Here is an 11,323-nt window from a genome sequence, read left to right on the forward strand (position 1 = left end):
TATTTACCTTCCTTTCTGCCCAGACCATGGTAACGGGAGCCGGGAAGCACCCTGAGAAGGGGAAGGGTCCCGCACCCCGTGCCCGGCTCCTGTGCGGGCGTTTGAGAGGTAGACAGTCACAGCCCGGGAGATCTTTAGCACGGAGGAGGTGGCCGCACTAGTTTTTTATGTGCAGCGCCGCCTCCCCAAGACCATCATGGCAGGCGGCAAGATCGCGAGCAGGTACGGGATCCGGAAGCGCCGGAAGCGGTGGGAGAAGGTGTGCCGGGCCATGTACCAACACTCTCTGGTCCGGCGCACCTACAACCAGGCCACCCACCGTTGGACGGATCTCCTGGACCGGGAACACGACTTGATCGACCTGCTCGGCCTCGAGATCCCCGGGCTTGGTGAGTAGTAGTAGCTATTTCTTCACTACTCTGTTTTCTCCTGCTCTGTGTGTTATTATATTGCAAATTTTTGTTTTTTACCAAGAGCATTAATGCTGCTGATTACATTGTAGGTAAATTATATTTCAGTGCATTTCAGGTGCACTGCTCTCCTTCTCAGTAGCGTTGCTACTATGCTTATTTGTTTTTGATTTTGTGTTAATTTCATTGGCCTGAGAAATTATGTATGAGTGTAGTTTAAAGAACTGCGTAATGCTAGACACTAAGGGTCAGATTTTTAATTACTGGCGCATCCCTGCAAAGTAGCAGGGATGCGCCAGTAATTGTGCGCCACGCCACCACTACCCATGGTGCGCCGTATTTACAATGCGGCGCAGCATGGGCCCAAAACGTCACCGAAGCGTTACGCATCTGTGCCATAAAGGCGGCGAATTGCTGGAGTTGCGTCGCAACGATGGCGCAGCTCCAGCAATGCTCTGGGGTGCCCTATCTCCCCAATGCTGCGTCAAGCCGTACGTCTGCTTCAAGCAGGCGCAGGGTTTGAGTCACGCATCATTGTCCTAAAAGTGACTGATTGAAATCTTGTAGATTTCCCTCAGCCACTTTTAGGATGCGTTCCTGCGCAGGAACGCCCTCCCTTGCGCCTGATGGCGCAGGGCTTTACAACGTGATGCATCTCCCATATGCGTCACGTTGTTAATATACGCCGCAGCATGGCGCCTCTTTTGTTCTGCTGCTGCGTCACAAAAGTCACGCAACATTGGAGCAAAAGAGCTGCAAGGGGCTTGTAAATCTGCCCCTACAGACTCAAGTCCAGTCCTTCCTTTGTACACCTGGCAATAAGAAGAAATAGTGGTGGTGGATTGATAGTTTGAGTATTTTAATGACTGGTTAATGTAGTAGGAAACTTTTTAGCGTTGTCGCTGATCTGCAACCACGATGGAGTTTGTCTGTCACTTGGCGTGCTGCGGACTGCTGCCTGCCAGTCCTAGGCGAACCTTTTTAGTAGTTTGTTTAGTAAGTTACATAACTTTCCAAGTCGGCGGTCCGCAAATCAAGCAATACTAATATCGTAGTAGACCACATGAGATAGGTCAATATATCCTATGGAATAGTTGTCTATTTGCTATTTCGCCAAAATATCTTGTTATTGTTCTTTTTAAATGTTTGAATTGGTTGACAACAATTATCCATGTTTTCGGGTCTTTCTTTCTTTCATGTTGTACATCAGCTCCCCCCAGGGGCAAGAGGACATTGGAGGAGGCTGCTGCTGCTGCTGAACCAGGCCAGGATCGGTCAGGCGAGGGCTCCTTTGCTGGCCCCGGTAAGTTTTAATTTTAATATAGAGTACCTATTTTTTCCTAGCGTTCCTCATTCGATTTTTTCTAAATCGTCTTTGATCTTCTTGTAGACTGTATCTAAATTCTTATCCTGCCTCGACTATGACTACCTGTGGTATTACTAGATTATTCTTAATAGTCTGTCTGTGTATCTAACTAAGATTGCACATTTGGCAAAAGGTGTAAAACGAAACTCCCAGTCTAGTCAGCAATAGCTCTATGCACTGAGTGCAGTCCTCTGGGATTGTCCATAATGTCTTTTTTTAAGTCTTCTAAATGTTTATGCTTTGACAATTACCAACAATAAAAAGGTGAATGACCACCAAGAAAGAATAAGATACTACTTTACTTTTGGTTTGAATAGGAGGACAATCCATACTACTACTGTTGCAGGGACAAATCTGCACAAACAGAACTATGGACACTAAATAGTGCATTGTTTATCAATTATAATAGGCGCAGGTAGACTTTCCACATACCTCAGTGATATCATACTTTGAAGAACCCCCAATCTCCTTACTGACTAGATAGTGTGGCAGAGTCATTTAGCTCCCGAATTCATCGATGATTGATCCCCAATGATGATTATCCAACGCAGGACAAGAGTACGGATTCAGAGTCCAGAAGTGTCAGAGGCACGGACTCATGCTTGCAAATTGCAAAACCTTTTGCTCATTCACTCATGATGACCAAAAACCACAGAGTCTATTTAAGTTTTAAAGCTTTATTAAAAGTAAAAATATTTATTAAAATCACGCTTGTCATAAAACATAAACGGTTGATTAAAAATGGAAAAGTGCTTATAGTGATTTCTTTCACACATTTATTGTGGGCGAGCCGAGCCCTCACCTGGTTTGAACTTTAATTTTTCTTTTTGGTGCTGAATCATTGGTCCCTTCGTCCTAGTTATGATGATTTGTTCTTAGAAGTGAAGCTTCTGTCTGTTATGAGAAAAATGGTGCGTGTTAAAAAGCAAGCATTCATCAGTTGTGCCAAAAAGTGCAGCAAGACAACACCCTTCCCTGGAAAAAGGGACATTTTTACTTTAGAGTAGACAGTCACAAATTATTAGATTGGTTTCTGTATGAACATTTCTTCATTCCTAGACAAAATACTAGTGAGTGGTGTATGTCTATGACATCTAACATTCTTAAATGTACTTTGTAGGTGGAACATCTGTTGCTGGGCCCAGCGCGGAGGTGGAGGAGGAGACTTCAGGGGAGGAGGCGGTGCAAGTGCCGGACGAAACTGTTGTGCGGGTTGCCACGGTAGTGGCGGGCAGTGGTAAGCTCTTATATTCCTTACTTATTGAGATTGCATACTGCATAGTGTGCTCCCCGTGAGAAAACGTAAGGTTTGTCCAGATGAGAGACATGAAGAAGAATGATTGACATATAGTTTGAATGGATGGATGCCTGGATCATGGTACTATCTGACTCTTAGATAGCATATGTGTATCTAGAGAGAGTAGACGGTCACTGGATGAACTAAGTGTTACTTTGAAGAGCATGTAACACCGCACCCGCATGTCCGTCCCAGTGTAGGAAAGGCAAGGAAAAGAAGTTTTAATTTTGTCCGAATACTACCATGAATAGTAGCAGTAGTTTGTATTGTAAGCACAGCATATATCCGGCTATTACGATGGCCACTCACTACCTCTGATAATAAGTTTAGTAGAACTCGGTCATTCATGTGTGGATGTATCACTGTTCACTCAATAAAAAGCAAAGCACCTAAAGTCATCCCATATGTAAGCAAATACATACCATGTGCAGGGATAGATAATCAGATTATTTATCTTCTTCATTTTCCTTTTCTAGTATTCATTGGCACTGTAGGGTGAAAGTTAAATTAATTAAGCAGTAGCCCTTGTAACAGAGTATTCTCAGTGCCACCCGTAATAGAAAAGTAAGAGCATCACCACCTGCATGTACTGTACTGGTACAGTAACGCAAGTCTGTCTCACTCATCATGGCGGGCGTCTGTTTTTCTCGGGTACAAGTTGATTGCGCTGGCATTATGCCGGCTTGCAGAAGTTAACGTACCAATTTTGCTAAACAAGAGAGAAGAAGAAGAATAAGACTGGTGTACTGTCATAGTCGACTCTAATGGAGTGAGTCCATAGTGCTCGTAGAACTGATTCCTTAAACTCCCACTAATGTTAGAGCAAGGATGAAGAAGTGGGAGGTTAGATAGATACTGGCCACAATAGTTATGTACTGCGCTTGCAAGTTGCTATTTCTACTGTGGCACAACTTTCTGCTGAATCATTTTGTGTTAATCTTAAAGAGCATTGGTTACAGACTATGTCTTTCTTTCTTCATATAGATGCTCCTTTCAAACCAACCCGGAAGGAGCTGGCTAGACGGGCCCGGCAACAGAGGCTGGAGGCCACTGTTGCTGAATATCGGCAGCTGGTGGCCCAGGTGGAGGGGGACACGCAGTCTACCACAACATCTACCGGCACAGCTGCATCCTCCTCCGCGCTCCCTGGGTCACCCAGTCAGCGCAGCAGGTCTCCAGCGGTACGGAGCCGGGGTACCGCAGCCACCCGCCACCGCCGAGTAGCAAAGAAATCAGCTGCCCCCCACAGCAGTTGCAAAAAACGGATGCACCGCCTTTCTCTGAGGGTGTCCTACCTCGAGCAGGAGCTCCTCAACTCCAAAACCCTGCTCGAGACCCTCTGCAAGGAACATGCCGACCTTGCCCGGAAAGTCAACAGCAGGAGCCAGCAGTAGGAAGAGACTTTCCCTTGCCCCTTTTTTAAAGACTTCTGGGGGGTGGGAATTGGGAGTTGGGTTTTTGGGACTTTTCACGGACATTCGTTTGGGTTAGGGAGTGGGGGTGGGTTGGGTCTTGCGGGAGATGATTTTTGTTAGGGATATAAATATACTTTAAACTTTATCTTAGCATACGTGTTTTTTTTACTGCTTTTGAGGCTGGTGGGTGGGGGTTTAACAGTAAGTTTGTTTTCCTGAAACTTAAGTGGCATCTTGATTCAAGTTGTGTAATTAATTGCCCAAATGTTTTCAAAACTAAGTGCCTCTCACAGAGTAAGTGAATTCAATAGTCCTAGGACTTTACTAGTACTAGCGTCAGTCTCTCGTCTCTCCTAATACTCCATTATACTTCCTCCCCCCAAACGCTTATCTTACCTGTAATTTGTGTTTGGAAATAGGGCTAGGCACAGGGCTGGCTGCACAGCAAATGGCGATTAAGGTTGGCAATCCTGGGCGGATGAAATGTCATCATTGGGGTGGTACTAGTGGTGTTACACAGTGGCAGTTGCAGCATCTGAAAAAAAAGAAAATGAAACCTTGTTTGTCCTTACCGTAGCATTAGAACGGTACAATAGAGAATATAGCAGGTGACAGTACACTAGAACAGTGCCACAATGTAGCCTAACAAATGGTAAAGTATTGAAAGTATCACTAGTACTTGCGTTGAATTTCTTTGACATTGGCTACTACTACAAGAAATAGTACCGAAGGTGAAGGACACAGCAGCGTAATAATTTGCCACGTCTAGAAGGAGGATGTTCTTGATGACCAATCAAGTTGATGGCGCACATGAAAAATAAATCTGCTTTCATTTGCCAATAGTGACTGAGTGTCAAGCTGAGTAAGAATAGAATATATCCTCGGATTCCTTCACCAACCTGTTGCTATGACCTTATCCTCCCCAGCAAGTGTGTGGAATTATTGCTGTCATTTAGTCACACATCAATCAAAACCACACAGCCCGGGGGAAGAGGGTTAGGGTTTGGAAAATGGATGGGAATGGTGGATTTTGGGAAAGTTTTGTTGAGAGAAGAAAAAAAAAAGCACAGCATGGACAAACAATAACTGCAGATAAAGAAATCTTTGGGTACAAAGCTAACCATAAATCTTTTAAGTGACATAAAGGAAGTGCATGCACTACTGCATGCATGGTTACTGAAAAGTAATTAGTACTTTCGACAAACGTGAATGAAAGAATGCGACAGTACAGGGCTGCAGTAATAATTATGCGTTTTCACTTGCCTATCTCGGCACTCAGAGAAATACTTCTTACATTAAATTAGGTTTAAAAAATAGCAGAAGTAAAACCTATAGAATGGCTGTAGGGATGAATTTAGAAGCAGAGATCAAAGAAATGCAGAGTCACACTCATAGAAGTTCACAGCAATAACATTACTTAAAAGATAATTAGAAAAGAACGGATACTGTATCTGTATGTTGTTGTAGTTGTCCTGTTGAATTTGGTAAGTTGCATGCATCAAACCATTCCTCTTATTAGCGGGACTCCCCCATTCCAGCTGACGCTCCGTCCATCAATGTTGGTGACCAGAAGACACCCTGTCCACTGCCTGCCTGGCGGATGCTGAATCGCGGCTCGCTAATGTGAAGCCTGACTTCATCCTTTTTTTCCCATTGCACAGACTGAAACCCGGCCTGTAATTATTAATGGAAAAACAGGAAGTGATATTAGAACACCACTGACAAATAAATATAAGGTATGTACGCTGTGTAGTGCAAAAAGTCACACTTTGAGTTTCCTAATACAGTACAATATTTTTGAAAGTGCGTACCCTGTCTGAGTCTCCTTTTGAAGGATAAATAAGTATGGGCGAATTAATTTAGCGGATCTTTCCCCTCAAGTTAGGTGTACTGTAAACTGTGCTTTAGAACAAAATTAGACCTTCCCAGCAGTGCTCCCAGACCCTTACTAAACCCAGTCGCAAAATTGTAGAAGACCCCCAATCAGATCTCAAAAAACGAGGCCTAGTAGAAAAATGGTGACAAAACGTACTTTGAAAGTAAAGTAGGACCAAATCCCCCCTTACCCACCGTGGATTGTATTCAAACCACTTGCAAGTAAGCAAGCAAAAGTATCCATACCCAGAATCGCTCCAAGACTCGCAAACCCCCCCACAAACAGCCCCCCGCCCAAACACATGCAATCCAATACTGCTAACCCTAACGAGCCCTAAGTTAAGAATAGTGGCAAACGCTTTCTTTAACTAGGCCAAATGCCCCCTTTCCCACCATGGATTTTCTTCAAATCACTTGCAACCAAAATTACACATTCCCACGAGTGCTCTAAGACCCCAGAACTCTAACGAACCCTAAATTACAAAAAGTGCCAAAAGGCTTTTCCGCATGGATTTTCTCCAAACCACTTTTATCCGGTATTAGACCTTCTCAGCAAGGCCCCAAGACCCGCCAACCCACCCGCAAAAAAGCACAAAACCCCCAAACAGGCAAAAAGCAAAAATGGTAAATCTCATGCTTACAATATTTTTCGGCCTTCTTTCAATTCTGTCCAAATGCGCTGTGCAGCTAGGCCATAGCTCCCGTTTTCCACCATGGATTTCCTTCAAAACAAATGCAATCAAAATTAGACGGTGCCAGCAGTGCTCCCAGACCCCAAAATCCACCCACAAACACCCGGAACCCCCCCAAACAGCACCTCAAAGACAAGCAAGTCAACAAAAACGCAAAAAAAATTTCACCTCCGATTTTGTCCAAACCACTTTGATCCGGTATTAGACATTCCCAGCAATGGCCCCAGACCCCTGCAACCACCCGCAAAAAAGCAGAACACCCCCAAACTGGCAAAAAGCAAAAATGGGCCTACTACCTGGAATTCTGTCCAAACGCGCTGTGCAGCTAGGCCCTAACTCCGCTTTTCCACCATGGATTTCCTGAAAAACAAATGCAATCAACATTAGACTGTGCCAGCAGTGCTCCCAGACCCCAAAACCCACCCACAAACACCCAGAACCCCCCCAAACAGCACCTCAAAGACAAGCAAGTCAGCAAAAACGCAAAAAACATTTTGCATCCGATTTTCTCCAAACCACTTTTATCCGGTATTAGACCTTCCCAGCAATGGCCCCAGAACCGTCAACCCAGGCGGAAACAAGTAGAAGACCCCCAAACAGCCAAAAAGCTAAACTTCAAAAATAGGCACTTAGAAATTTTCAGGCAAATTTCCAAAATCACTCCGCGCGCGCATTGCAGCTAGGCCCTAACTCCCCTTTGCCACCATGGATTTGCTTCAAACCTCTTGCAATCAAAAGTATCCATACCCAGCAGTGCTCCCAGACCCCGAAACCTGCCCATAAAAACCAGGAAGCCCCCCAAACAGGCCCCCGAAAACGCTAAATTGAGCGAAATGTCCGAAAAAGCAAAAACTTTTTCCTCATGGATTTGGTCCAAACCACTTTTATCCGGTATTAGACCTTCCCAGCAATGGCCCCAGAGCCGTCAACCCAGGCGAAAACAAGTAGAAGACCCCCAAACAGCCAAAAAGCAAAACTTTAAAAATGGGCACTTAGTCATTTTCAGGCGAATTTCCAAAATCAATCCGCGCGCGCACTGCAGCTAGGCCCTAACTCCCCTCTGCCACCATGGATTTGCTTCAAACCTCTTGCAATCAAAAGTATCCATGCCCAGCAGTGCTCCGAGACCCTGAAACCCACCCACAAACACCAGGAAGCCCCCCAAACAGGCCCCCAAAAACATGATATTGAGCAAAAAGGCAAAAACTTTTTCAAGTCTGATTTTGTCCAAACCACTTTTATCTGGTATTAGACCTTCCCAGCAATGCCCCAAGACCCGCCAACCCACCCTCAAAAAAGCACAACACCCCCAAACAGGCAAAAAGCAAAAATGGAAAATCTCATACTTACAATATTTTTCGGCCTTCTGTCCAAACGCGCTGTGCAGCTAGGTCATGACTCCACTTTTCCACCATGGATGTCCAAGAAAACAAATGCAATCAACATTAGACTGTGCCAGCAGTGCTCCCAGACCCCGAAACCCACCCACAAACACCAGGAAGCCCCCCAAACAGGCCCCGGAAAACATGATAGTGAGCAAAAAGGCAAAAACTTTTTCAAGTCTGATTTTCGCCAAACCACTTTTATCCGGTATTAGACCTTCCCAGCAATGGCCCCAGAGCCGTCAACTCACCCGCAAAGATAGGATAGAGGAGCATGTTCTTGTGAACTTGTGAACCTGAGGAATGCAGACTGCGGCACCTTCAAATCAATAAGCAAATAAGTTAAGACAGTTCTGCTGATGGGCTTGTTTTTGTGATTAGGTGATTAAAGTTTTTATTTATATTGACTTTGCAAAACAAAGAAAGACATACACACAGGAATAAAAGTGAATAAAGACGAAAAAGAAAGTTATTATTGATTCATTGGCTCATTTTCAGGGCTCGGTGTCAGGGAAGAAGAGTTCATCCTCATACTCTGCGAATTCAGGCGGGAGTAGGTCACCTAACAGAGAAGAAATTCCCTCATCTAAGTTGGTGTCCTCCTCGTCTTCTTCCGGCGTGTATTCTCGTACTTTGTAATCTGGTGGTATGAGGTGCTGATTCATCTTGATCATTGTTAACCTCTCCACATTTTTGGGCGAGAGGCGGGTCCTTTTGCAAGTTACAATGCCACCAGCAGCACTGAAAACACGTTCAGAAGACACGCTTGCGAGTGGGCAAGACAAGTAGTTTATAGCCAGGTTGGAGATCTCTGGCCACAATTCTTTTTTCCCATGCCAATACGCCAATGGGTCATCATGAACATAGACCTCTGTTGAGTCATTCAGATAGTCCTGCACCATCGACTCAAGGTTCTCCATTGTTCCTCGACTTTGCTTACTTTTTGCTGGGACCTTTTGAGAAGCAAACCCAAGCTGAGTTAGCCAATCCTCTTCTTCACACAATGTTACTGTTGTGTCTGGTGCAGATGATCCGGTTGCTGGTGTCTTTAACGGCTGAGAGGTCACTTCTGCCACAGCCACAGGTGCAGAAGTGGATTCTTTTGACTCCGTATGGCCTGTTGATGCTGATGTACTGCCTTTTGGTTCAATTTCATGCTGTTCTCTTTCAAACCTCATGGCTGACACAGCTAGCCAACGTTTGTACTTTAAAACTTCTGCGTCACCAAAAGGAAAGAATGCTCTGCCTGCCAGTGCGTTTTTGTAGCGTGGATCCAGAATAGTAGCACAAATGTAATGCTGTTCTGTGTGGATCTTTTGAAGACGTTCATCGCAAAGTAGGCGCTGTAATAATTTCCCCGCCAAATCAAAAGCTTCTTGCTTTACTTCATCTTTTTGAAACATAGAAGACACCGCCTTCAGTTGGTGCTCTAGCATGCGCAACAATGGGATAGCTTTTCCCAAATTACAGTCCTCCCTGCTGACTGCACGCGTGAAGACCTCAAAAGGACGAAGCATGTCTGTCAGGCTTTTAACTAGCTCCCATTGCTCCGCATCTATCCTCAGGTCCTTCATAGCTGTAAAGAAATACTGATCGACTACCGTAAACTGCTCATACAGACGCTCAAGCATGTAGAAGGTTGAGTTCCAAAGTGTTGCCACCTCCTGGTTGAGTGCTTTCACTTGCAGGCGATGTTCATGTAGCAGGACCCTCAGATGCTTTCGGGCCTTCAAAGAATGGCTGAAATGTGTGCACATTCTTCGGCAGGTGGTCAGTAACTCGCACACTGGACTTTCTTCACTCAAGAATTTTTTAACAACCAGGTTTATACAGTGTGCCAAACACGGCACTCTGAAATAGTTACCCATATCCATGGCCTTAAATACATTGGCGCCATTATCTGTGGAAACATGACCAATCTTGCGTTTTCTTGGGGACAGCCATTCATTGAAAGACCTTTGTGTTAAACTCCTGCAAAATGTATGACTTGTCTCCATGTCAAACATGGCTAATGTTGCATGTTTCCGAGCAGCTTTAAAAACGTTGTCCGATTCAACACCTGCCCTTAGCTTTGCTGTAACTCCTGAAAAAGAGACCCAGTGTGCAGTGATGCACATGTAATCAGTGCCTGCACCACTGGTCCACATGTCTGTTGTCAGATGTATAGTGTGAACAGCACTCTTCTGCAAAGCTGCCCCAATCACCTCCAGCACATCTGCATGTAGTGCTGGAACCGCAACTCTGGCAAAATAGAACCGGCTAGGAACCTTCCATTTAGGGCAGAGCGTTGCCACTAATTCAAGAAAACCAACCCCTTCCACAAAAGAAAAAGGGAGAAGGTCCAGAGCTAGCATTTTAGCCAGCTTAGTGTTATACAGACGCGTCAATGGGTGGTTGCGGTCAAATGGCGCTTCTGAAAACAACATGCTTCTAATGGTGGGCTGGACCATCATTTTACGGGATGATGATGATGACTTCTTCGACCCAGTTACGCTCCGTGATGACGAACTTATTCGCATTGGTGTCTCAATCTCTCCCACACTCTTAGTGTGGCTCACAGGGGGTGTGCTGCTGACAGGGGTACTGGGTGTAGGTGAAGAAATGTTTGACGCTTCTTCCTCCTCGTCATCATCAGATGAAACATCAACGGATACAGTTTGTTGACTTCCAATTCGGGCTTCCTTGATCTCCTTTAGGTGCGCATGCCATTTGACAGTGTGCTGTCTCTCAAGATGACCTCTCTGGCCTCCGGTACCATAGTTGGTACCAAGCTTACCACGACTTTCTGCAAGCTTACAAATGCTACAAATGGCTATGTTTTCCCTTTTTGGGCAAACATTAAAGAAGTCCCAAACTGCGGACTTCAAATGTCTGTGGGGGGCGGAG

General features: G+C 45.0%; 1 protein-coding gene across 1 annotated transcript; it reads right to left on the minus strand.

Annotated features, from left to right (window-relative positions):
- Window positions 1-8,931: 8,931 nt before the first annotated feature.
- Window positions 8,932-10,206, minus strand: LOC147665933 (zinc finger BED domain-containing protein 6-like). Its single transcript, XM_086949401.1, has one exon. It carries the CDS (start codon window positions 10,192-10,194, stop codon window positions 8,932-8,934), a length of 1,263 nt encoding a protein of 420 aa, XP_086805527.1. The 5' UTR covers window positions 10,195-10,206.
- Between the last annotated feature and the right edge of the window lie 1,117 nt (window positions 10,207-11,323).

Source organism: Lissotriton vulgaris, unplaced genomic scaffold (genome assembly GCF_964263255.1).
Source record: "Lissotriton vulgaris unplaced genomic scaffold, aLisVul1.2 SCAFFOLD_4338, whole genome shotgun sequence".
NCBI classification, from domain to species: Eukaryota; Metazoa; Chordata; class Amphibia; order Caudata; family Salamandridae; genus Lissotriton; species Lissotriton vulgaris.